The sequence below is a fragment of the Periophthalmus magnuspinnatus genome, chromosome 22, assembly GCF_009829125.3.
Source record: "Periophthalmus magnuspinnatus isolate fPerMag1 chromosome 22, fPerMag1.2.pri, whole genome shotgun sequence".
Taxonomy (NCBI): Eukaryota; Metazoa; Chordata; class Actinopteri; order Gobiiformes; family Gobiidae; genus Periophthalmus; species Periophthalmus magnuspinnatus.
Window position 1 is genome coordinate 9,393,689 of NC_047147.1, and position 27,759 is coordinate 9,421,447.

The 27,759-nt window shown below is 38.7% G+C and overlaps 3 protein-coding genes and 1 pseudogene across 3 annotated transcripts in view; 2 read left to right on the top strand and 2 right to left on the bottom strand.

Moving 5' to 3' along the window:
• Positions 1–244: 244 nt before the first annotated feature.
• LOC117390893 (high-affinity choline transporter 1-like) lies at positions 245–2,315 on the top strand (annotated as a pseudogene).
• Positions 2,316–4,628: 2,313 nt separating this feature from the next.
• Positions 4,629–18,891, bottom strand: tulp4b (TUB like protein 4b). The gene is made up of 16 exons (XM_033988528.2): positions 18,730–18,891; positions 17,953–18,076; positions 16,691–16,960; positions 15,485–15,613; positions 13,925–14,086; positions 13,596–13,776; positions 12,853–12,960; positions 12,609–12,772; positions 11,978–12,202; positions 11,185–11,419; positions 10,195–10,315; positions 9,561–9,705; positions 9,388–9,481; positions 9,172–9,315; positions 5,662–8,999; positions 4,629–5,286 (listed from the first exon to the last, which is right to left on the bottom strand). Exons 2-16 carry the CDS (start codon positions 17,968–17,970, stop codon positions 5,170–5,172), a joined length of 5,451 nt encoding a protein of 1,816 aa, XP_033844419.1. The 5' UTR covers positions 17,971–18,076; positions 18,730–18,891; the 3' UTR covers positions 4,629–5,169.
• A 686-nt stretch (positions 18,892–19,577) lies between these two features.
• myct1b (myc target 1b) lies at positions 19,578–21,156 on the bottom strand. Its single transcript, XM_033988422.2, has 2 exons — positions 20,958–21,156; positions 19,578–20,238 (listed from the first exon to the last, which is right to left on the bottom strand). The coding sequence occupies exons 1-2, from the start codon at positions 21,010–21,012 to the stop codon at positions 19,745–19,747; spliced, it is 549 nt and encodes a 182-aa protein (XP_033844313.1). The 5' UTR covers positions 21,013–21,156; the 3' UTR covers positions 19,578–19,744.
• Positions 21,157–24,694: 3,538 nt separating this feature from the next.
• Positions 24,695–27,759, top strand: part of syne1b (spectrin repeat containing, nuclear envelope 1b) — a 77,003-nt gene continuing 73,938 nt past the window's right edge. Inside the window, exon 1 of the mRNA XM_055231305.1 lies at positions 24,695–24,833. Within this exon, the coding sequence (XP_055087280.1) occupies positions 24,767–24,833 (67 nt within the window). The 5' untranslated portion in view covers positions 24,695–24,766. The remainder of the gene's footprint in view (positions 24,834–27,759) is intronic.

Genomic DNA, 27,759 nt, shown 5'->3' on the forward strand with positions numbered 1-27,759 from the left:
AGACAGTCAAAGCACTTTACTTTACTATGTCTTATATCTTAAAATTGAGTTGTTTACCTTTAGCTTTCGACTATATTCAAACTGCCTGACCAACTGTGAGTCTTATGGTTTAACTGTATATTTTATCACTGAAACCTGTTTTTCTGGAACTATCAAAACAAAGGGGTGGTACAATCATTCCTCCCAAGAAGGGGCCTCAAAACACAAAATATCTCATCCATGAAGTCAGTGATTTGAGGACATCATGGCAGTGAACATACCTGGAGTTATATCCATTGTGGTCTTCTACTGGGATCTGGGTTTCCTTCAAGTCCAAAAGAGAGCAGAAGAAAAGGGGAGACAAAGAGATGGAAATGGCTGTCCTGGGAAACCGGAGCATCAGTCTGGTCTTAGGTGTCTTCACAATGACAGGTGAAATCTAAGACTAGAGAAATATTTGGGCAGTGGTTCTCAATGTTTCTTCTATCCAACTACCATGAGCGGGGTTGCCTTTCCACAGGTCTGACTTGTAACTTAGCCTGCTGGCACCACCTGCTTGTCTCCATAGGAATAAGGCTAATGCTAAGGCAAAGTAATATAATAACATCTGGAAACAAGATGGTGAATCCTCCACAAGAAAAGCTACACTGTGCATCTTTCAGAAAGTTTTTATTATTTGTGCAGGTTGAGATCTAGTTTTTGTCATTGGAGTCATTGTGTATTTTTATTGAAGAGAAATTAACTCTCACTGGATCCAATCCACAGTTTTGCAAAATTTTCTTACAGAAATAATCAAAGCCAAACCATTCTCAAAAATGAAAAGAAAACTAGTTGGTTTGTCTTTTATGTGCTGCCTCATATTTCTATAACGTGCCCCTTGTTTTTTCTCTCGCTCTTAAAGTGACCGTAAAATATTTAAGTAAAGTTTTAATAATATAATAATTCTAAGGTATTTTCCAAAAATAAACATAAACACAATCAAATAAATTTAGCTTATTTATATAAATTAAAGTATTACATCTCTAAATATGAAACTATTCATATATTTTCATATATTTGGGGTCTTTTGCTTTAGAAGGGGACTGTAAAGGACTGAAGTGTTCATTCTGTAATTTAGCTGGTTTGGTATTTGCAAAGCCGATGAGAGGAAAAAAGTGTGTCACCACGTTGGATCATTTCAAACTAAAGTATGGGAAAGTCCTGACCGCTCCTCTGCCTCTGGCCTCAATAGCTCTTGATTTGATCACCACTATTCATTTCCTTGCGTAAGTGCCCCAAAACTCAGACTTTCTGACCAAAAGCATGTTAATCATGTTCACTTTTGTTTGGTTCAACAAAAACTGTTTTGGATTTGTCCTATGAGTTATGAGTCTGGGTGTCTGCTGCTGTAGCCATCACCTACACTCTGCTGGGAGGCCTCTACTCTGTGGCCTACACAGACGTCATACAACTCATCCTGGTGTTTGTCTGCATAGTGAGGAGATTGTTCTTATTCCAATACAATAAAACATGCTACATCCATTCCAGATGTGTTTTTAGGGGTGTTTTTAGGGATGGGTGCCACTCCATTTTGCCACTCCACTCAAAGATTCTAGGGTTTAGTAGGCTACATTGGCTCGCTAACGATTTAAGTCTTTCACATGCATCACCTGAAGCTCATTCATCACTGCTGAAAATGAAAGCGTTTTTGGGAATGCTCTGACCTAGTTACTTTACACTGGGCCATATTTATTAACATCACATATGAAGAGAAAATACTTTCTCTGTGACACAGTTTATCCCATCGAATATTTCTTCACCTGTCAGTGCTCATGCTAACCTGTGCTGTATCTGCAGTGGATTTGTGTTCCCTTTGTTCTGATCAGTCCTGCCACTTTGGACATCACCCAGACTCTCCTGAACAACACCCTACGTGCTTCATGGATTGGAAATATAGATCCTCAAAAGGCAGGGATTCTCCTGGATAACTTTCTGTTATGTGTAAGTAGTATCTTATAAGATGATGTAAGATGAGTGTGTTGAAAGATGTAATTTTTTACAACTGATCCACAGGGCATGGGAGGTACCAGTGATTCCATCAGAGGACAATGGCTGCCACTTTGACCCCTATGGCTAAGATCACGTCCTGTTTCGCCGTTGTGCTGTACCTTATATTTGGAATACCCTCAATCCTGCTTGGGGCTGTTGCTGCTTCCACAGGTACTGCCATTGAGCATAACTAATGACACATGAATATTTGAACAATTGATTATTTGAAAGAACAAGTGTTCATTGTTTGTTTTTTGTCCTCAGACTGGAACCAGACATCTTATGGCTCTCTGTCTCTATATGAATGAGGAGAAGCTGCTCCTCTGCAGACTCTGTGATGCTGTCTGGGGCCTAAGTGCATTATGAGGCCTAGTGTAAGACAAAATACTTGATGATACTTAAAATTACACTGTTGCCTATAGTTATCAATGGTCAATGCCAGTCATTACTGATGAGCTTTAGCAAAGTATACCCAGTACGTAAAGGTGCACTATGTAACTTTTTTCATCTAAGATCAGCTACCTGCTTGTCTCCATTACTAAGATGTTATTGTTTTGTTTTCCCTGGAATGCCCCAAAGATACAGGATTAAAACTAAGTGGAATGAAACAAAAATGCCACAAGATACCAGAAGACACAATATAGGTATGAGAGAACCAGACATAACGATACCTAAATGTATATACATGTTGCTCTTATCTTACTACTGTCACATTTTTTTTATTTTTTTTTATTTTTTTACAACACATTTGTTGGGTAGATCCAGCTTGTGATCCATGTCTCTGTGGTGTTAGTGGGCCTAATAAGGACAATTCTCACCAGTCTAGAAGACAGCGTAATTTTGTTTTGATTCATTGGAAGTGAAATCACCTACAACATAATCTTCCCTCAGTTAATCTGTGTCCTCTTCTTTAATACCACAAATGGTTATGGAGCTATAATAGGCTTTCTCGTGTGAATACCTTTAAGGCTATTGTGTGGAGATCCAATCATAGGCCTGCCTGTTAAAACCATCTGCATGCTGTGTGCCCTGGCGGCCATCTTGTTCTTCTCCTACCTGGCTTCTGTGTTTTTCAACAGAGGCCTACTTCCTGAGAGCTGAGACGTGTTTCAGGTCAAACTGCAGCCCATGAATTCTCCACATGCTCCACTAGAGGGAGCTCAAGAGCACACTATGGATGTGAATATAATGACAGATTCTGAGCAAGAACAGTTCCCTTTGACACAAAAGATTTATTAAAGAGTATTCCTAAATGTTTGCAGAAACTTTATATTCATTTTATCATTAATGTATTGTGTTGTAGTTCCATTGTCATTAACTATTAAGCTATCCATTTCCATTCACACAAGTATTAGTCATGAATGTACTAAACATTACATAATGCATAATACATGGCAGGTGATTATTTACTAAGTCTTTTAACATGTTTCAGTTAGAACCAACTTCATCAGATTAAGCATCATCATGTTAATTTAGCCACACAGGCAAATGTTGACACCTTTCATGAATCACCTCTCACAATTTCAATTCACAGATCAGTGAACTATGCGTGGTTGGTATATAACCCTAAATAAAAAGCATTAGCTTAAAAATAATTAAATAAATAAATGAATAAGAGGAAATTTATGCACAAAGTATTTTTTATTAACCAGGTTTGGTTATAAACAGAAAAATCACTTACACAGTATTGCTGAAAACTGACATTTTGCTTCAATAATCTCTTAAGCAGTTTATGTAAGTAATAGCCTATTTAAAAAAACAAAAAACAAACAAAAAAAAGTTTCCCAATCTCCTTTCTAAAAATACTTTTTTAAATTATTCTTTAAAATAACCTTTGCTCATATTTCTGTTTTATATATAGCACCATTTCTATATAGATCTTCCACAATTTGCCTCAACCATCTGTCTATAAATTTATTCTTGCAATTGTTTCCAGTGTATTATTATTATTATTATTATTATGTCATCTTAAAATTAATGCTTCAATACAACATTACAGAAATTGCCAACCAAAATACACACAAGCTTATAATAATAATAATAAGTCATTTAATATCAGTCCATCCACTACATATTTAAGTGCAAGCAGCATGTTTTTTGTTTTGCTAGAACATCAGTCCTACATACAGTCAAGTTCTAAGGCAGACAAGCTCTATCTATCTACAGAAAGCAGCCACTGGACTTCACATTCAATGCAGTTTATAGTAGCGTCAAAAACACAACTACTACAAAAAAAATCTCAAAATGACGAGGAATTCAACAAAAAAATATGCTTAAATGTTTTCTAATGTAGGCTTTTTTGGCACATACACAGGTTGAACTGGGACAGGGTAATGGGCATCATGAAGGCAACTGGACAAAAAACAAGAAATATGTAGAATTTGCTATTTTATAGCAATAATAATGTAAGACTTTGCAAAGACTACACATTAACAGGATGTAAAACAGTAAAACAAGAGGAGCTGCAACAAAATGTATTTGTGTATTTACAGGAGGATTCTGAAATGTGACATGTTAAAGCTCCATGGTCATCAATCATGAATTAAAAACATAAGTACAATTAACTAGTCCCTAAATGTGTAGTGTTTGCAGAAAACAAAATTAATTAAATAAAAAGAGCATATTTATGTTAAATGTGTATATAAAATAAAATTTATGAAATAAAATATATTGTACTTTGAAGGACTATGCTATACAATGGTGCCCTGTACAAGATATGGCTTAACATGGATTTGTAATCAGAAATGTTCAATTAATGTATACACTTAGAGATTTCTAAAGAATTGGAGCTTTAAATGACCATGCCATTTTTTTCTGCTATTGGCTCATTGCTATTCACTAACAAAGTGCATTATAAAGATTCATTAGTGATATTTTTTAGCATGATTGCCCTTCAGTATTATGTGTCTTTGGCGTGACAGCTTAGGAGCGATAACTAACTCCCTTGTCGTTCTTTCTTTCTGGGCTTATGGCAAATTGTGAGTGCCACAAAATGACATTCAAGTTTCATGAACACAGTTTGTACCTTCAGAAAATAAGTCTGCTGCAGGAACTTTGTTCATTTGAGCAGTGATTTAGGCCTTCACATGGCTTAAACTCATGTTTCTCCCGCTGCAACTCCACACAGTTCAAGATGTACAGCAATGTGAATCTGAGTCTTTTTCACTTCAGCCTCTGAGTCACGTTGGCCAGAGCCACAGCAAAAGCCTGAACTGCTGAAAAAGGATACTGAAAATCCAAAATATAGGCATTTCCATCAATTCGTCCAAACTGCATCACCTACAAAGACAAAATCATTACATATTTATCAATATTATAAGATGTAATTAACCTGTAATCAATGTTTTGTTTTGCTTTAGGCTTTGTAATACAAAGCAGAGGGCTAGTGAGCCAAATAATGTCCATACATTTTGTATTGTTCATGTTGCTTTATAGGCATGGGTTTAGTGATGTACTTTTATATTGCTACCATTGCTATCTCTAAAGAATAAACACAACTAATTTTAAGAATAGATAGTTGTGGAAGTTAATAAGCACCCACAGTTTGCATAATACAGATTTCTTTTACAAAAAGAAAAACAAATACCGTGGCGACCTTTCAACTATCTGAGTTTTTCTAAGTTCATTATGCAACTGTGTGTAACAGTGACTTACCTGTCTGCCATCCAGTTCGATCTGAAAGTTTTTGGCTGACTCCTGTGTGACCCGCCCTCCAAAGTCCAGCTGATAGACTTGTGTTGCTTCATTCCACAGTGGCTGCTTATTGGCCATAACATAGACAAACCCTTGGCTTCCTAAACTTCTGTCTTCTCTTTCATTTGCCTTACGACATTTGATCTCCTCCAGCTCACTTGCCATCCTCATACTGCGCTTGTTTTTCCAGCTCTTTTTACTACTCTGATTTTGGTTCATGAGTTCATCTCCATTAATGAATAACTCCGGTTCACTTTCTGAACTATCTTGAAATTCATTTGTGGCTCTGCTGATTTTTTTAGTTTTGTTTAATTGCTCCCTTTGACTTTTAGGTTTCTTCTTTTCCCTACTTCCGAGCCTTGGACTTGATATCAAACTATTAAAATCCGAAAGTGCACGTCCTTCCTTTCTTGATTTTCCTTCAGAAACTGTTGGAACATCGTCTGCTCTGCTGTCCAACCTTTTGCGACTTTTTTTGCTAAAGCGCTCAGATTCCTGTGGGACAGGGCTTTCATTTAGAGATGAGGGTTCTGGGAAGTTGTTTGCAGAGTCCGTGAGATCTTCGGCTGCACTTTTTGATGGCGGTAGCTCGGTAGGTGGAGGAGGTGGGGGCAATGGTGGGGGTGGGGGAGGTGCAGTGGGGGGAGGTGGTGAGAGAATAGGCTTTTCTAGTATTTGGTGAGTTTTGGTTGGTAGCGGGGGTGCTGGGGGGTCCTGCATTGGCGGTGGGCACGGATATGGGTTCCATGGATGGAGGCTCACTGGATGAAGTTGTAGCCCAGCACAAGAGCTTGCCCCTGGGTACATTGGGGGCAGTGGGCAGCACGCCAAACCAGCCAAATTTGGAGGATAACCAGGTGGTAGGACCAAATTTGGGTCTTGTTGAGCAAATGGGGATTGACCGACCAACTCATTTGGATTTGGTCCTGCTTGTAAAGTCTGCAAGGTAGGTCCACTGTGGCTTACACTTGGTGGAAAAGGGGAAAGTGAAATTTGATATCCAGATGGAAAGGTCAGAGTGGTTGTACTTGGACTAGTTGGAGGTTTAGTGGTGAGAACAAAAGGCAAGCGGCTGACATCTAAATGCTGAGCTTGACTAATTAGGAGTGGAGGTGGTTTGTGCGGGGCAGGTGGTGGAGCTAGCATTGTTTGTTCCGGAGTTATCCAGAAGTCCTCTGTAGCTGAAGTGTCCCACTGATAAGGCGGAGGGCGTTTCAATGTCAAATTAACATCACCTAAGTTCAACTGTCGCACAGATTTTTCAAGATGACATTGCTGACTCATTGTTTCGTCCTCTGTAAAGGCCGAGTTCACGTACACAGTCCTGTCTCTGCTATTTTCCACAGCGCCAAGCAAGTTATACGATGACTGAGAAGCCAATGGTGAGGCACTTTTTGAATGAACAATAATGGTGCTATGATGAGGGCCCTTGCTTGGTGGAAAATCTTGTCTTACCACTGTCCCACCAGCAATCCCACTACTGGACGTCCCACCACCTGTGACGCTAACACTAGTGCTACTGCTGTTACTGCTACACTGAGTACAAGTATACAGTGCAGTGGGCAACCTCTGCTGGTAGCCGAGGCCTCCTAACACACTATTCATTTTGGCTTTTGTAGGTAGAGTTCTTGAGCTTTCCATCATTTGGGGAACTTTAAGACTAACATCCCTTCGTTCACGTCTTAGCGTAGCATGGATAAGGCTGCTATCAATTCTTTGGGGTGGAGGCAAAGCGGTCACCTGATTAGCAGGATCAGGATAAGGGGGTGGATCTCCACTTGGTATTGAGTATCTAGGAACGGACAGGCGACTCAAAGTGGCAGAACTGTACGGAAGTTGTATTTTCTTATTCTCAGATGAGGTGACTCTGAGCGTAGCAGATCCGCCAATACCATGTACAGCATAGGCATTTTGGTTACGAATAAGTCTCCTTCGGGGTCTACATACTTCTTCAACATTACCGCTACTATCAAAGGTTGTAATCCGTTCATATCCGAGAGGTGTTGGGTATTGTAAGGTGACGGGGTGAAGCAAGAAATCATCCTTTTTGAGACAAGGATCTGGTGCCAAGACACTAGGGCTATCACAATTTGTCACTAGCGTCTGTGGTGTATTTGCAACTGTAGCTGCTACTGACACAACCGTACCGGGATAGGGCGGCGGTGGGTTTGCTTTCCTCATCTGAATCTCTACAGTCCCTTCCGAATCACTGAAGGAAGGAGGGAGCGTTCGCGGTAGAGTTGACTTTAAAGTATTTCCATGCTCCGCCCTGTCCAGTCCCGGTTCAGTGGAGGGCGGAGGCATCTGTGGTAAGAGATGGTGGATTTGCTGTAAGGAGATGGTTGGATACCCTGTGGGTGGAGGGGGAAGATGCATTTGCATTTTGAGTTGTTGTTGCATCTGTTGATGTTGCCTCTGCATTTGTTGATGGTGCTGTTGGATTTGCTGGTGCTGTTGTTGTAACTGCGCCTGTTGCTGTCTCATTTCCTGGATCTGCTGCCGGATCTGCTGCTGTTGTTGTTGAAGTTGTTGCTGCTGTTGAAGAGTTTGCGTGGACACTGGTGGGCCCTGCTGCATCTGCGGTACCTGCAATTGCTGCGACTGGGACTGGACTTGATGTTGTTGGTGTTGTTGATGTTGTTGGTGTTGTTGGTGTTGTTGATGTTGTTGATGTTGTTGGTGTTGTTGATGTTGTTGGTGTTGTTGGTGTTGTTGATGTTGTTGATGTTGTTGATGTTGTTGATGTTGCTGATGTTGTTGATGTTGTTGATGTTGTTGATGCTGTGAGTGCGGTTGGTGTTGTTGGTGTTGTTGGTGTGGTTGGTGCGGTTGGTGCGGTTGGGGTTGTTGATGATGCATTCTCTGTCCTTGCTGGGATGCTTTGGGTGGGGGTTGGCGCGGAGGCTGCGGGTGGCTTGGTCTTTGTGGCTGTGGCGGTAGATGGTGAGGAGGGGGCAGAGGTGGCAATGTCCCAGGTAAAAGTGACCCCAAATCCAGCCCGTTGAACATCACCTGGTTTGGATTTGAGTATCTGGATGTAACAGGGTATGGAGACTGGATAGGGTCTTGGCTGTGATCACTGACAGGGACAGACGCTGCAGCCGCGGCCGCTGCTGCTGCTGCATTGGCTGTGGGGTTGGTCAGGACGTCCAGCTGGATGTTCTGATTGGCCAGCAGAGACTGCACCAAGCCGATGCTTTGAGTGGGAGACATGGCCTGAGCGGGACTGTGAATGGGAGCGATGGGGATGTTCACAGTACAAGGAGGGTTATCTCCGGCCACACCAGAGGGACCCATCACTAAGGAGACACAGGGAAACATACAAAGTATAAAGTCGGGTGCATTCAAAACTAGAGTGTAGTGTTTTCAACTGAAATAAATACTTGAAATAAAAAAAATAATACTTACCAATACTTACCAATACCAACATACGCTGCAAATTTGTATAAATGCACGTATGTAATTTCTCACCTGGTAAGTCATCTTCGTCTTCACTGAAAACATTGGGGTTGAACACAGGCAGACTCATAAAGTCATGAGAAATCTTCCTTACTTCAGGAAGGTAGATTGTCATCTGTCTTGGCTGCAGATGAAGCAAGCTGGTCTTATAGATAACTGCAATACATTAAAGTGCACACGAGATTACAATTTTAATTTTATTACATATAATGTAATATTTATTTTTACCTGCACCGAGATTTGCAGGTAAGAAAGAAGCAAGGCCAACTATTTTGAACTTTGTCCCCCAAATATTGGATGTGACTTGAGCAAGGTAGTTGTGCTTGAAAATTGGGGGAAAATGACAACATCATTGTTAAACAACAGTTTGAGAACAACCTGAAAATTATACAAAAATGTACTTCTGTGAGTCCGTCCATGAACATCTCCCTCCTTGTTAAACTCGGTGAGCGAACTGGGGGCTTTTTTGTTGGTAACCGTGGTGACCTCTGACCTTCTTGATTGGCTCGTGAAAGTTTTGGAGACTTCCTGGATTCCAAATTCATTCTGTAGAAAAATAAATAAATAAAATTATATATATATATATATATATATATATATATATATATATATATATATATATATATATATATATATATATATATATATATATATATATATATATATATATATATATATATATATATATATATATATATACATACATACATACATACATACATACATACACACACACACACACACACCCCCACACATATTTAATACATCCAAATCTGACACACACACACACACACAAAAAAAAACTGTTCAAATTTAGGGTTCTTATTATATTGTAATGGGCTAAAACTAGGCTATTATTTTTTTGATGAATTTAGATCAGTGGATCCAAGAGTGTTTCTAAAAATTATTTTCTAAAAATACTTTTTTCATATCAATAGTTTTGCCCATTGCTTTGCCAAATTCTTGTTCTTAAAACCTGCCAAGAGATTTAGGAGACAGTATGGGTAGAATTTAATCTGATAAAGCCAGTCTGACCTGTTCCCTCGTGACAACTTTGGTGACTTTTTGCCGACCCACTCATCGCTCAGCTCAATGTCACTGGAATCGGAGCAGTTACAGCTGTCACTGAACGCTATGGGATTCACACACACTTCATCTGGAAAAACAAGAACCAAGCAAAGCAAAATTATTGGACATAGATTTTGTGTCTCTGCCGTGCCTTGTTAAAATTATGTTTGGTAAAGCCATGGGCAAATAGTGCAGTCAGACAATTTAGGGACCAAGCCTCAGACCATATATGACGTCAGAGATTCTCAAGGTGAACAATGGTGCAACAGTAGAAAGGTTATGGATCTCTGCAGGACAGTTAGACTAAACAATAGGAAATATTGACATAACCACTAACTAAGCTCTGATATTTTAACCCAAAAGGTGATATTACAGGACATTTGTTGCATCAGCTCTGCAATGAGGAAGCAATTTTACAATCACAAAATAGGTTTTCTCAAGAAAAAAAAATCAATACTGATACTTAACCAATGGTAAAACTTGTACTGAAATTAGATACTCATTTGAACAAGTACTGACATTGAAAAAAATTGATACATTTACGTTACCACAATAGTTTAAAATTATATTATATATATCAGAATTAGAAGTATGTATATAGAAATATATATCTACATATAAAATCATTGTAGCATCAAAATTGGTATCGAGTATCAGTCAGGCCTTTGCCTTTGTTTCAAAAGAAATTTTAGCATTATGACAAGACTCTGCATCACTGATGCTTGACACAGTAAATTATAATCACAATATATGCTGTTTGTGGAGTACTGTTCTCGAGATTTAAATTGTCCCATTTTGTTTTCAATTTTAGCATTAACTGTAAAAGTTAAACATTTATACAGTCATATATTCCAATTCAGTGGGATGCACTAAATTGGTCTTGAATATGAGTATAATAGAAATAAAATATTTAATCTCTACGTGGACAATAAACCTAAAATTGAAATAAACTAATACCCGCTTTACTGTCATTCTTGGGGTCCATGATAACAAACTCGGGTCTTAGTTTACTGATACGCCTCCCTTTGAGGATTGGCACCAGTCCTCCAAGATACTCGAGGTACAGGGTGTAGCAGGGCCCGCCCGCCTCTGGACTGTCCTCTGCCCGCTTCATGGTGCAGTGGAGCCTCTCGTTCCCGGAGGTGGGGTAGCTCACAAAGTCCCGGATGTTGTTGGGGTCAGGGATTGGAGGCTAGAACAAAGAGAGGAAAAGAGCTGAGGAAGACCTGGACACTCAAAGCAAACATGTGGAAGTCAGCAGTATTACATCGCTGTGAACTAAGACTGTTACAGTAAACTGTTGCGTAATAATTTTCGTAGTGTAGCATGAAATTATCTACGTATGAACTCAAGTTTAAAATCAAGAAACAAAAGAAGCCATGTAGACAACAGGCACACAAGATAGCAAGCACTGCATAGTAAATTCCTAATGTACTGTATGTATTTTTAATAACTAGGCATATTCTTAACTAATGTTTAGTTTTATGTAAGGTCCAAGATGCAAGATTACTAAGGTTGTTCAAGTGGTCAGCTATGAATGCAAGCTGCTGGCTTAAGCTTGTCTTCAAAAGCCATTTATATGTTACACTGGGTTTAATAGTGAAGCTGTATGTGTCCATGGGTTTTAAAGTGTTGTAAAAATAGTACTGTAATTAACCATCCAAACAAAGAGGTACTCAAAATCAGTGAATAGCAATTGTTACTGCAGTTGTGGTTATTTTAAAAAAAAACAACAACGTTATATTCCTACTTTGATGGTTGGTATGAAAGCTGTGGTGACATAGGAGCAGAGCAGGGAGGGCATGTTAAGTTTGCCCACATCCTTCTCCTCTCTCAGGGCGCTGGCGATGCCCTGCTGGCACAAGAGCTGGAGACTAGCCACACGGTGCTCCACTCTGACCACATACAGAGCTGGACCACAGGCAAGGAACAGCCTCGAGTCCCGGTGACCCCAGCAGATGGTGGTGATGGGTCTCTAAAAGTAATAATAGAACCATTAATTGATTACAAACACAATCCCAAATCACTGCTACTGGCATGCACATTGAAAAAGACAGATGGTAAGGTTTTGTACAAGAATAGAACAGATTTTCATCACATTTTGTCAATAATGGAGAACTTTAACTTTGCCTATACTAATACAACAAATAGTGCCATTCATTAAGTTATATACCATTATTATTCAGTTTCAGCAGGGATAAAAATAAAAAAAAATAGACCTATTGCTGCTCCCAGCAATAAACACAATTGTTATCAAAATGACATGATAAATCTTAAAATCGGTTAGTATAACAACTGCAACATTTTTTTTTCAATAAACTATGAAGTGTACGCCATCCCCTCATAATGAATGAGTTTGATAAGAGCATAAGAGCATTTGCCTGCGCAGGTGTCTCCAGAGTGTAAATGTGTTCTCCTTGGACATTGTAAAACTTGACCAGAGCGTTCCTCATGATGGCTGCACAGGCTGTATCTGAGGGGACATGTCTCTCCATCCCAGCTACAGCCAAGAGGTCCCCCTGAGAGCACCACTGGGCCTCTACATCTGCACACACACAATGCATTACATTATACAGTTATCCTTACAAAAATGTGTTATATTTTTACATTTTAAGTGACCACTACCTTTTAGTCCAGAGCGAATGACAGCAGGGGATAGGTCATCATAGTTGTTCATTAAACTAATGTCTCCAGATAAAAAGGTGACGGTCAACAATGGTTTGACTCTCCGCACTGTAAAAAAAAAACACTTAATCATGTTTCATTAAACCATTACACAGTTATCAAGCCTAAATTAGATTAGATTAGCCATGTGAAATTATTACAGTGACTTGGTTGGTTGACTAGGATTTAGTTAATTGAAACACTTGTGTAGCAATAAACAAGCAATAAACAGCCTTGGCCCTTGTCAAACTCATTAAATCACTTTTCCCTACTTTTATTCATCAACTCTAGACAATAATTTAGTATAACCTGTGCTGTGATGAGAGAATCATTCGCTTCACCTGTCAGTGACCCAATTTGTATGCTAGAGATGTTCATTAATTAATTAATCAGTAAATGGATTATTCATCATTATGGGCTAAATAGATGCATAAATATACAATTTATTTACATTCCCGTTTAGAAGAGACAATATACAGTAGCATCTGAGAACGTATGTTGTTTTCATAAAATATGCCACGTAATTTGTCTTCACCTTACAATTGCTGATGATGGTTCATGTTATTTTTTTTAATGATGATTCTTGTTAATTACTGAAAAAACGGTTAGCTTGTACATTAAAATGTAATGTATGATGATGTCAAGCTGGTGGTGAAAAATTAATCAATAATTGTTTGTTAAACAGTATAATTGTGCATTTGTACCTATAGGAAGAACATTTTCATCTGAGTCAGTGTCGCTCTCAGTGCTGTCCTCCACCAGGAAATCCGGGCAGTTCCAGGACATGCTCACGATGCCGTCCGACTCGTGCAGCAAAACATGAGCCAACATGCGGCCATGACAGTCCATCACGATCACCTGGCCATCTGCTGTGCCAAACAACACCTGCGCAAAACCAGTCATAAAATGTTACTATAAAGACTTAATGAACACCCTCTGGAGTAATAATTACCCAAGCTGTTGTTGACTAGAACATTAGCATTAAAAACTAGGATGGATGATGTTTATATTAGGGACCAGCCATATTTAGTACCTGCTGATCATCTGGGGTCCATATGCCACAAGTGATTTGACTTTCTAAGTTGATCTCAGAGGACCAGTGTCTCTGCCCACTGACAGAGCCCACCAGCACGAAGCCATCTCTGTACGCAATCAAAGCCTGAGTCCCGTCATGTGACCAAGTGAAGTCGCTCACCTGCCAGGAAGAAAAGGTCATCGTGTTTGTTAAGTGTCTTTTACCTATTACAGTTAAAAATGTGACACAGATGTCTTACAAATGATTTTTTTATTGAAGTGATATAGTCAGTAGAATATATTTTTGCAAATTTAAATGTGCACTATGTATGTATGGCATTAAATTTACCGATCTCCATGGAGACAAACACCAAGTTACAGTTCAGATCTGTATAGGAGCAATCCAATTCACAATAAGCTGCATGTTTTTTCAGGGGAAGCGATATTAACACCTGTAATCGCTATAATGCCATACTGAGGAACAATCCAGGCAAACAGAAATAACAGCTCCATGGAGAAAAGCAGGTGGCAGAAAAGTTACATTGTGCACCATTCATGGCATCACCTCATCTTCATTTTAACCTCTCCCCTGCATCCTCTTCTCTTGCAACAAATAATAACCAGCACAGTAGTCTAAGCACTGTCAGGTATACATTTTTTGTCTTGTTGTAACTACAATATGTTCAGAGTAAGTTAATGTGCCCTATAAGGATGAAATGCAAGTTTAGAAATAGTTTTGGTTCTCATCATTACATGGTGTTCTAATTTAATTACATTCATTTTCAGATACAACTGGGTCACACTTTGAATAACTACAATAGGTACAAAAATAGACTGAAAAGCCACTTCAGTCAGTCTTGAAAATCTCTTTTCAAATATCACTTTTGAGTTCACTCACCTTATAATTTTAGCTTCCATGCTTAAAATAAAACACCAAGTAGTTTTTTTTTGAACGCACAAAAGGTAGAGAACAATATAGTCTAATTACATGCTCTTCACATAAGGTGAGAGCATAATGAATACAGAAAATATACTCAGAAGGCTATTTGTAGGTCCATAATACTTTTGTGTGAATGTGAAGATTTAAACTGTACAATTGATTTCAGTCTTTAATCTAATCTTGGCTATATTGATATATAAAGTCGGACCGTTTAATGCATTTATACTAAAAGCATTAATAGTAAAAATGACTTAATTTTAGATTTCTATCCCTTCGTAAATATACAAAAGCAGAATAAAAAACAATACACTACAACTTCTCAAACCTGATGTGATGTGCAGTAGTTTCATTAGTGGATAGCGATTGTGTTGTTGAGGAAGTGAGTGTGGGAAGAGTGGACTCATCAAAAACCAAAACTGAAACTAATAGATTTTAATACATTGTTTTTGGTAAATGTAACATTTTCAAAACAATATGTTATGTGTTAATAATTAATACCCCATAGACGTATAACAGACCTCTTTAAACTAAATTGGAAACTGAACAGATTTTTGTAAGTTATGTTAACATATCGTCTCTTGGACCCAATTGCATGTTAAAATAGTGTCTCATCCCACCCCTCATAATGATGAAGTGTACCTGTGCTCCTCTGTCATTCACCAGCTCCACAGACCATCTTCCTTCGTACTGGATCCACACAAAGATTCCTCCCTCCATGTCACACGTGGCCAGCTTTTGAAAGGGTTCATTCCAACGCACCAAGACAACCTGAAAGACAACATACATTATTGTAGAATGAAACATTTAGACCAGTGATTCTTAACCTGGGTTCGATCGAACCCTAGGGGTTCGGTGAGTCAGTCTCAGGGGTTCGGCGAAGGTCAAGACACGCACCCGACTCATATGATTCGCGGACTGAGAGCGTCTCCAGACGCTGGCCGTGTCCCAATTCGACAAATGCACCCTTTGATGTGCCTATCGAAGTACCTGCCCGACTTAAATGAGCCGTTCGAACGGCATAAAAACATAAAATGACATAAAAACGAAGAAAAGGAACAGGCTTTGCTGTGAAAATGACATGAGAGTGGCCAAGGTGAAGCCATGCATTTCTGAACTGGTCTCTCAAAGGCAACAGCAGAAGTCACACTGATTTGCAGTAAATATTCATTATTATTCTAGCCTGATGGAAATTAGGTGAAGGGTGTGTGTTAAAATGTTAAAAATAATAAATAGCATAAATACAATAAGTTCATTATTGGAATACATAAGGTTAAAAATTAAAATTATTTCAGTGTGGTAGAATTAAAAAAGGCCAAGTCTTTGTAAAAAGGTATGTATGTAATTTGTTGTGAGTTCATGCATTGTACTGGTTTTATTCTTTGAACACAGTGATGTTAATGCACCGTTCATTTTGTGCACCAGTAAAACATACATATGTCTTGAATTTGAAGAAAATAATATTTTATTTTTCAGTAAAGAAGGGTTCAGTGAATGTGCATATGAAACTGATGGGGTTCAGTACCTCCAACAAGGTTAAGAACCACTGATTCAGACAAAACACAGAATGGTTATGTTCAGCTATTATAGAACACAATTGATAGTTTTGTACAGTTATACTGTATGTTTACACAGTTTACATACAATCTAAATGCTCTAAAACATTCCATAAGAAAGTGGTGTTTTTTGCAATAAATTTTGCACCTCATGTCTCAACATATGGCCACTAACCATTGTTGCAAGTGTTGAATCGTATCATTAATTCACTGTTAATGATTGTGTAACTTTCTTACACTTTTGCACAGATACTGGATAGCCCAATATCTTGAAAATCTCGTGCAAACTTACTTCACTATTGTGCCCGCGCAGATTGAAGTTGATCCTCTGGGGGGTGCTCCTGTCCCGCCTGCAGTGGCTGGAGGTGAAGGTGACGCCCACGACTCCTCTCCCGTTCCCCGTGGCCAGCCAGCCCTCCTCGTAGTACCTACGGCGGCACACGGGCTTGTCCTTCTCGCTCTTCGGGACACGGCCTTTCCACGACAGGCACAGGATGTTGGAGTCGCTGCAGAGGATCGGACCATGTTCCACGGCAGCCAACATCCCTACTGACTGACCAGGCTGAGGGAGGGCAAAGACAGGTCAATAATAAAGATTTGCTTCAGGGTCAGTCACACGATGAATTATCTTCCACCAACTGTATATTCTTCTCTCACACCATCTATTTTACTCATTTTAAGAATTTCCTCTTCCTCTGGGCCTTTCTATCATCTACATGTTCTATGCTCTGAACAAAGCCTACCATTTTTTACTTTTCATTATCATATCATAGGAAATCATATAAAAATAATATGTTTTGTACAAGGTTTGATGTACGATTCATCTAGTATATATTCATTTACTATGTCATTTGAGTGTTGATTCAGATGAGACATGACTCCATTTGCACCTGTGAATCATGAAAAGCCTTAAACCAGTCAGATCCCGGTGTCCTCACAGTTTTCTATTATTCACTGTGTGTGGAGGAGATCCAAGTCTGTCTCAATGTGCACTGATTCACAAACTAGAGCTCAGAATGGACATACAGCTATTTTACAGTATTATCTACACGTTACAAATAAAGGCATGATTGAAAACACCAAGAACGGAGGTTGTGGAATTGCTAATGTGAAATAGAACCAAAAACAGAAACTAACAGACTGCAAACAAAATGAGTCCTACATTTTTATAACTAGGTAGGGACATACACAATCGTATGGCCATTTATGGACAGTGAATCGAGTCAGCTACCTAAAGCCATGTAAGCCTACCATTGTCAAAAACACACAGAAACCATGGCTAACATCCTTATTTTCCCCAATGCTTATTTTGTCTATCTATCTAATCTAGGACTAAGCAGAGGCCTATGTACTTCAAGCCTTATTGTAAAAAGGTTCAAGGTTTAAAAATGTAAACCTATATTCAAATCAGTGAACAAGTTAAACCTGTACCACAATTTGAAAATGATTTAGGCTCACACATAATAATAGAATACAATAATATCATTGAATAACCTAGACATGCCTTTTTAAAATATAAAAATAGGAAGGATGTTTGAATGCACTTGGGCCTACCTCATAGTTCCTGGGCATGTTGAGTCAAAAATCCTTGTTTTAGGGTGTCCATATTTCCATTCAGAGGGTGCACTGAGGCTAATAATGGCTGCTGTGCGTGTCTTTGCTGTTTAAACGGGCTGGTCTATGGAGAAGAAGAGGTACAATGCATCATAAGCGCCAGATGTCTTCAGCAACTCTGCATTAGACCAACAGAAGAAGAGTTGAAACGACTTCTACGACGCCCATCCCATGTCTTCTCGTTGTCCCTGCCATTTAAGATAGATCATTATTCAACAAGTAACCAACAGGACAGAGACAAGGACTGGATTTCTCTTAAAATAGCATCGTTGTCATTCAGTGCATCAACCTTGAAATTCGCAGTTTTTCCCTATCAGTTTCTATGCAACGAAAGCAGTGCTGCATTGGAGATCCGGACAGCCTCTCCAGTCTCCATGGCACTCACAGCCGTACGTGCGCGCTTGTTTTACGTCAAAGAAACGCGGTCTGTGAACTCGATAAGCACTGACTAAAATATTAAGCCCATGGAGAGAAAAACACACAAGGCATACTGCTTAAAACTGGATGCGTAAAGGCAGGAAAAATAAATATTCGTCTTAGATCTTTGTGTAATGTTTTTTTCTGATTCCAACAGCCTACATCAGTATACCCGCATGCAGCAATTCGACTGCTGCTGACGAGACAAAAAAAATACAAAACAAAAAACAGTGCTGCAAATAAACCAGGCGTTTAACCTAATATGTCATTTGACGCTTAAATGTGACAGAGGCTACGTACCTGACCGCACTGGAGCCCTCACGTCAGTCCGAGGTGGCAGTGCGTAAACGGTGCGGTGGTGTTGCCAGGCGCTTGTCCGCTGGCGCACTTTGAGCGTGTGTCTTTAAAAAACGGGTTGCCATAAGCGAGGTAGCAGGATTCATTTACCGAGAGTTTAAAATGCAAAAGAGAAAAGCACAGTCAAATTAAACTGGATGATAGGTCTCACAGGGATGTCTCCAGGGAACGTTTATTATAATGGGATTATTAGACTGGCCTGTAACCGCTTAGTAAGTAATCGATAAAGATGAACCTCAAAGGGGCTTTCTTTGATACTGGCAACCTCACAGACACACCCCGGGTTGGAATGCAAGTTAGTGACTCTCCCTCACACAGGACCTCGATGTGATGGATGACACACCTATGGAATCATTCTCTGCCATAATTGACTATATGCCTACATGCCAAGGTAATTAAATTAAGTAAGTCAATTGCAACATGAATTAACATCATGAAATATTAAGTGATGGAACGAAAATATTGACCAAGTTACTTTTATTCATATATTATATAGTTATTTATATTATGTACATATTCCACATAAAATGATACAAAAGTATCCCAAATCTAAATCTTACCTCAAAAATTTAATTTGATAGACAATTAAAAACTGATTAAGAGATTAAGAATTGTACATTACTCCACTCCAAACCCAAGTTTCCAAAGCATCAATATATTTGAATGCTAATCAAGTGATTATGATAATATGCAAACTGTTCAAGCATATTATTCATACCTCATTTGTCACCTTATTTCCCTTGTTTCTAATGTCCATAGATGAATCTGATTTACAAACAACTGAACAGAAATCTAGCATTTCTGTGTCATTTTACTACTGCGCAAATGTATGACAGCACAGAGCACAAGTGCTTGTTTTGGTTTTTCAAAAAGTGTTAACCATTGACAGTCCAAAGAGTATCCTCTCACAACTGAGAAGTCCAGCTCTACCCGTAATAATAGATCTTGAAAGAACACATCAAGTGCAAGTCTCCTCAAAGGCATGGATCACACTGTCATAGGCAGGGGGTGAGGACTGTAAAGGAAAGAATCCTTTGAGTCCATTATTGCCCAGCCAGAATGAGTGTCTCTTGTTTGGGACCGGGGAAGAAGAGTCAGAGTTAGAAGTCATGTCCTCCAACACTTTGGTGTCTTCCCCCATGTCCAGACTGGGACGGTTCTTCTTTGGCAGAGGCCTGAACGTGGAGGTTTCTGGACTGGGTTTAGACCCCAGAGGGCCCACGGGCTCCAGGGAGGGCTGCCTGTACACACTGAGGAAGGTGCTTCGATACAGGCCCATGTGAGAGCTCATGGGGTGTGAAGAACGTGAGGAAGAGACAGATTTCTTTTTACTTCGACGGGTGATTTTTGCTGTGGCTTTTCGACGAGATGCCCAGGTGAGGAGGACATACACCAAGGCACCAAGGAGTAATCCTACCAGCATTGACAAACAGAAGGCCAGCAGCATGTCACCTAAAAGCACAATTAGAAAAAGATAATAATACATATGCCTCATACAAGCTTTAGTGATGCTGAACATTAATATGGTCATTCACTCTCTTGTAAGATACTTCTATAGCCATACTTTCCCTGAACAAGACTGACAGAGAAGGCGCAACTGTCTCTTCAACCACCACGATAACCCCTAAATGATTCATAAAGTGTCTGCATTTTTGCCAGCAGTAGAATTTGAACCATCAACCTTTTAGAAAGAAAAGTACTGCTGACCAAAGATACATGCTGTGCGACTACAGTAATTTTGTATTTTTATATTAACATGAATAGCCAAATATGTCCCATGGGTTTTATGTACTGCTGAAGGCAACCTCATATTCCAGATGCCACTTTCATCTGCTCCCTGTACAAGAATAAGCCTCTATTTGGACCAACAATGGCAAACGTGTCTTGAGGCTTCAAAATGCAGAAAGCACTTTCATATGTGTTAAAGTTAGCTCTGAGCTATTGATTTCTTGTAGCGTTTCTATAACAGGCTCATTGTTACATAAAGCTCTATGTCATGTCGACTGTGTGGGCTCACTTGGACAAGACTGTAGAAATAACAGACACTATTAAACTATTGCTGTTTTACATATGAACTAGAAATGATCTAATGATCTAAGTCGAGCAAAAGTCGTGTTACTATATGCCAGTGTGTATGCAAGTTAATGTTACATAAAATAATGCAAACTTACTGTGATTAAATGAATTAAATATCCCCAAAAGTGGATGAGTGTCATTTTGTGCCATAGTTCCTCCATAAAATGGTTTAAAATACTACACAGACTTCAAATACACTCAAGACAAACGGACCAAGACTAACTTTTTCCAAGACAAGCTACTGGGGTTTTTCCTCCTCTGCAGACCTCGCCATAGAGGAAACTTTGCTGTCATGCTTCCTTCCCTCTCTGGCTTTAAAATTAGCAAGTGCATTGCTTATCTGTGTGGGACATAGCACTGGCAAACACTGGGGCTTCCTTTTGCATCATTTCCTTCAGGCCATATATTCAGCAGTTTTAGCAAGCCTAATCTAAGTCTGACATACAGATGTAATAATCACAAACTTTTCACAACATCCCTCCTGAAATAATGGGCTAAAGTGATACTGTTTAAGTCAAACAATAATGCCCCTAAATCTTGGGCTAATCAAGACATGAAACCACACAGATATTATTAAATTAAGACCAAACAAAATAAGGTATATAGGAGAACAATAGCTAAAATAATACCAGCGCACCATCTAAACCATGACTAAACCAGAACCAGTGATACCACAGTGTGAGAGCATCCACATAATTGAAACATACGCAAGCTGAAATGCAAAAAATATCTTTACTTCCTTTGACATGTTAGCCTCTGGTGACATTTCCAGCATTGACTGGATAAACCAACGTGTAAAAAGTAGTGCGCAAGAGAGTGTTGGGTTTTGAGCCTCTAGTCTCAATGGGGATTTCCTTCAATTGTTGCTGTGTTCTCACTGTGCAGAGTATTTGGACTTACAAGACCAAATACCAGGCCTTTGCCCTATTACTGATACAGGACTATACAGACATCACATGTGTTACATCTGCATTAATGGTGCAATATGTAACTTTTCTTCTGGAGGGCTTGCCACCTGCTTGTCTCAGATGTTATTGCTTTGCCTGGAAAGTTCCACAGTATGGCATTTAACCTATCTATTGTGGCTCTTTCCAACCAACTTCATGTGTTATTATTGCTAACAAAACTTTAAAAATGTGCAAGCTACTGTGAATGGGCCATGGAGATAGATTTAATGCCATACTCTGGAACATTCTAGAGAACGCAACATCTGCATTACATCTCTATAGGGACAAGCTCCACCAGAAAAGTTACATAGTGCATGTTTTAGGCAGCATGTTACTGCATTGACTGTCATTAGATAATGGCATTGTAATTTCTAGGTTATATAAGGTCTCTGATGTGGCTTATATGAATTACTATAAAAATTCTAATGTGCGACAATAATTAAGTAAGGTAAGGTAAGTCTCATGCAAACCATTGGCAATGTTTGTGGGAAATGTGAGCAAGACCTGTTCAAAACTGATCATCTTATTAATAATTAGTCTCAGACCCTCTTTACTACTTTAAAGTCTCCTGTAAATCTATGTAATTTAAATGTTGTTGTGCCCTCATCGGCATTCTTTTTGGATAAAGTCTCTGCTCATAGACTTCCACTGCCCCCTGTTGTGGACCTTGTAGCTCCAACAGTCTGCAATTCAGTCTGTGTGTTTTAAGCCAGTGTCTCTCTCAGACTTGAAAAAAAAAGTTCAACCACTAAAGCCTGAATGACCTGCTATTAACTGGATGATATTTTCAAAAAGCACAATGCTGCATTTCATTGTTTTGCAGATGACATTCACATATATCTGCCAGTGACCGCCAAAGATAGCCAGACCACAATCAAAACTCTACAGGACTGTATCAGGGATGTGCAGACTTGGCTGAGCACAAACTTCCTTAACTTAAATCAAAAAACTGAGATTGTGGTGTTTGGTCCAGACAACCCACAGCTGCACTCTATTTTCAAACTGGACAAGAGCATTAACACTGGCATAAAGTCCAAGTTCTTTTGTTTCTCCTTGTTTCATATCAGGTACAATTCAGAATGTTATTTTTTTGGGATTAAATGTCTGCACTCTATGGGTCCACTTTATTTAAGGGAGTTACTGTAGCTCTATACTCCACACACAGCCCTGAGGTCAGCTGACCAACTCCTGCTGCTGTGCACAAAGTCAGGCTCAAGACCAGAGGTGACAGAGCCTTTTCTGTGGCAGTGCCCAGACCATGGAACAGCCTCACTCTGCCTGTCAGTCTTTAACACAGTTTAAGACTAGTCCCACCTCTTCTCCCTGACATTAGTACTAGCTAGACATAATATCTTGTTGTTTTAGTGTACTTGTCTGCTATATTGTGTTATCTGTATATTTTTTGTTGTCTTTTATGTGAACCTCTTTGGTCAGCTGAAGCTGTTTTAAATGTGCTGCTATAAAAGTGTCTAATGGCGCCTCTGTTGTGCTTAAGCTGGTATCCAGCAGATGGCGCTAATGTATCTTTTATCATTACACCTGAAGTTTGTTTAACTTGCTTTGATCCTTGGTTGATGGTGGTGTGTAGCCACGTTCTAGTTAGTTTTCTAGTTTCTTTGCAGAATAGAATGATCTCAAAATGTGTGTAATTTGCCACATAAACAAAACACCTAGAATGCACGAGAGAGGCAGAGAATTCCTTTCCATTCAACCAAAAATAATGAGGTTCTTTGTCAGTAAAATGAGGAGGACACCCCTCACTGCAGAGCACACGGCCCCGCCCCCTTCTCTTCTTCTGTTTTGGAGTTTGCCGCGTGCGTATCTTTTTCGTTACCACTAGCAACCAGGCAACACAGGGACACTTCCGGTGCAATGTGCTCAAGTTAACATCAAGTGTGACTGAAAGAAGCAGCAAAATGTCATCTGCCACCGAGAGAGGACTGTAAACTACAAGACGGCATGGTTAATGTGAGTGCACACTTACTTTGTCACTGTTGATGCGTGCGTAATTTCAGCAACTTCCTTTCGCGCTTTCCACGTTTTGGGAGTTTTGTTGTTTTTTGTTGTTTTTTTTCAAAATTAACAACAGATTCAGCTACTTAACTGTCGCCATTGCATCCTAGGCCATTAGAGCCAAACTTATTTTACATCTATGTTGCAGATAGATAAACTACAGAAGTTTAAACTTCAGCCTTTTGTAGATTTGTCCATATTAACTTCCCCATTTCATTCATTGTACCACAAATGTGCCATAGTGCATACTTCCTATAATTACTTCCTTCATTTTACAAAATACAACAAAAATATTGGTGAAATAATTTATTCATTATAAATGGCCTTCAGAATGCTATTTCTGTCCTCAAAAGTATTTTCACTTGTTCCTCTTCTGTTAGCTTATTAAATGTAATACGTTAAATAAAAATATATGTTAAATTGAGTTGTTGCTGTGCTCCTGCAGGTGTGGCCTAAACAGGAAAATAGCCTCAGACTATGTTAACTCCTTCATTCATGTTTTTAATACATATATTTTAATGTAAGACAAAATAGTCTAAATTGTTAATTGTTAATTAATTAATTTTAATTTCAAATGTATTGTCATATAGTAGAAGGGTTTCTTTTAAAAAAGTATAAACAAACAATCTAAAGTAAATATTTCATTAATAAACAATGAGCAAAGCCGTGTTACATTACTGCTAGTAAAGGTGTGGCTTTGACACTTACCATGTGTTACTTTTGTTTCACAGGCAATGAGTTAAGACCACTGGACTGTCTAGAGACTGGAGACTGCATTGAAACTGGAGCTTGAGTTGGCCCATCCTGCAGTGCATTTACACAGAGAGACGTGGGTGTGGGAGGGGCCAAAGGAGGCGGGCGAGGAGGGGATGTCCCACACAAGACACTAGTGAAGAAACTAGCTCCCAGCATCACTGTCTGTCACGCAGCTGCATTCAGACAACATGGCATCTCCTCTCAGGCAGTATGCTCGAAGTGTGGACATCGCAAATGTGATGCAAAAACTGCAGGGTAAGTGTCTTCTGCTCGCTCTGCTGCTGATGCTGTGATGTTGTGCTGATTCAATGACTGGGCTGGCTTTCTGTGCACTCACCAGCTTGTGACAGGACTTTCAGCTCTCAGGGACATCAATGCTGTACATGCATGTAGTTGAAAATAAAGATTTACAGTCAAGCAAGCTATGTTACAAATGTGTAGTTATAAGGCTTTATTTGCACTTCCTTATCATTTCAACAAAACCTCACCAATGTCATAACGAAAATCAAAGACAGCAAAAGTCGCCTTATATTGAATAGTTATTTTAGAAGAACCTAAGAAGAAATTAGTCATTTTTGAGGTATCCAAATTACTGCCTTGATGAAAATTATCCATGTAATATGAACGTTTCAGTAAAAAACTTTATTGGGTCAAGTTTTTGGCGGAAATGTTAAGTCATAGAAAATAATTACATCATTTCCTTATTGCATGGAATAAATCTAATCTACATGTCTTCAACAGTTCCACCCTCTCCACTGAAAGTCTATTTTTGTAAATTGGACAGTTATAATTATCTGAAGTAAATTAGGTGAGGAGTTTCATTGTCCTTAACCTTGCGCATAATCACGTTTACAATAATAAGAAAATGAAAACCCATATCTTGAGACCACTGCATTGTTTTTGCATGTTGTATAGACTAACACAATTCGCCATAATCGCTTCCATTCCTTTTCTGGACACATTTTTGGACCTTTTTAAACTATCAGCTCCTTAAGGCTTCCGCATTCATGTTAGATTACAATAAGTGGTAGTTTTCTCCTTTCTTCTAAAGCATGTTGAACGTTAGAAAACTTAATCACATGTCACAACACCAGCATTTTCATGAATGGACTGACAATGGGCTTAAACCTGACACCTCTGCTGCCTCTGCAAAGTGAATAGATCAATAGTGGGACTCTCTGTTTGCTGGTGTCCGCCGGGTCCCCCTGTGTTACAAGGACATTAGGATACTTCCATCTCTGCCCAGGTCCACTTACTATAGTGACAGTAGTAACTATAGTTTTGTGTGCAACATTTATCAGTGGTTTCTATAGTTTTGGTTATGAAACTTTTGGCTGTGGTTGTGCCAATTCTGCCCAGTTCCTGCTGCACAGCCTTCTGACTTCCTGTGTGGTATTCATCAAGTTTTCTTCTTACTTATTTCTCTTGAATTGTTTTATATAGATTTCAGAAAGTTGTATTTTTAGTTTTTAGTTTAGTTGTAACATAGCCCAATTCTCCCAGATAATAATAATTGGCAATAATAGTATAGTAAATCCAAAACTTAAAAAAATCCCATTAAACCTTCAATTAAATCTTAGGTAAATCTGCTTATTTCTATAACCAGGGCTTGTTTCAGTCATTTCTGCCATTGATGTTGTAGACTAAATGGACAACACAAGCCATAGATTCTGTTTTATATTCTCTTACAAACTATAAAAATACAACTAGTTAAGTAGCATAGAAAGTACTGTATGATAATTAAAATATCTCTACCTTCAAGCAAATGTCAGACATCTTTTCCCCCCTCCTGTTAGTTATTACCTGTTATTCTGTAGCCACCTCTGAAAGAATTGAAGCTCTCATAGGACTTTCTTTAATACATTCTTTTATTACACTGTGAATTTATTGCAAAAAAGCCATTTCATTTTTATAGAGTATAATTTAGGTTCACGCGTAGGCCTGTCACAGTAATTACTATATTGACTTATAGTTCAGTACATGATAGGTGGAACAATATGTTTTTGGAGTAAATATTTATTGTGTGTAATTTTTCTTTGCTTTACTGGGAAGTTTTCGGTTATTTTTTGGCTATACGATAATATTTCAGCCATAAAGGTTGAATTAATAACTTCTATGACTCATTACAGATGCAAACTAAGTACTAAAGTGTTTCATTTTGCTGTTTATTTATTGCGGCTTGTGTTTTTTTTTAACAATATTGTAGATTTACAATAGTTTTTGTGGTTTGAATCTGCTCTTGGATTGTTGTGTCAGTGGCATGAGTTTCAACATTATCGTTTATCGTATATATTTACTTAAGCAATATATCACGCTAAAATTATGTTTGTTATCATGACAGGTCTATTAGTATAAAGCATTTGCTAACACCCAGCCCAAAGCAGAAGTCATGAATGCATGCCCCATAAATATTAAAAAGGCTTTCCAGTGAAATGTCTCGGTAGAACTTTAGCATATTGCATTTTATCAACATCGATTGATATGCAGCATGATGAATATACCACAAACCACAGTGTGCAAATTGGCAGTTCAGTCGCGTGGCTGTAGGAGGAAATGGAGAGTTTGGTGTGACATCTGGAAGACATTACACTCATTAGCCGAGTTTTAGGTGCTTCTGCAGTGCCACGTTAGGCTAGTGTTGTGTTGGTGATCTAATACAGCTTCCTGTCATAAAAGACACTGGGCAAAAAGAAGTCCTGCATTCTGACTGCGGGTACTAGTTTATTAAGTTTTATGAAATATAGTTTTAATTGTAAGTGCTTATTGCTTAATGTCTGTATTGTCTCACAGTAATTACAATATTGACTTATTGTTAAATATATAAAAGCTGGAACACTATATTTTGGGGCTCAATATTTATCGTGTGTACAATTTCTTTGCAATAGTGGAGAGATTTTAGCCATTTATAGAGGGTTGAATAAATAACTTCTATGGCTAATTATAGCTCCTTCTGCTATTTGTTGCAGCTCAGGCCTTTTGAATAACACTGTTGTATTTAAAAATAGATTCAGTGGGATTATCCTGCTTTGTGACAGTGGCATAAAGTAATTTCAGTATTATTGTTGATCACAATATTTCTCTGTAGCAATATATTGTTCTTGAAAATATTTTTTTTTATCATGACAGGCCTACTTTGAATGTTCAAAGGTTTAGCATTAAACCTATCTATCTTGTATTTAAA

Bases quoted from the DNA above. Each gene is read 5' to 3' on its own strand.
- tulp4b (XM_033988528.2), bottom strand. The intron at 12,773-12,852 runs GTAGTGGTCACT...GTGTGTGTGCAG, and splicing joins CATTCGCTCTGGACTAAAAG to ATGTAGAGGCCCAGTGGTGC. The intron at 5,287-5,661 runs GTAAGTCACTGT...TTGTCTTTGTAG, and splicing joins TCGAACTGGATGGCAGACAG to GTGATGCAGTTTGGACGAAT.
- myct1b (XM_033988422.2), bottom strand. From the start codon at position 21,012: ATGGCACAAAATGACACTCATCCACTTTTGGGGATATTTAATTCATTT. The intron at 20,239-20,957 runs GTAAGTTTGCAT...TTGTGCTTTTAG, and splicing joins ATTTAATTCATTTAATCACA to GTGACATGCTGCTGGCCTTC.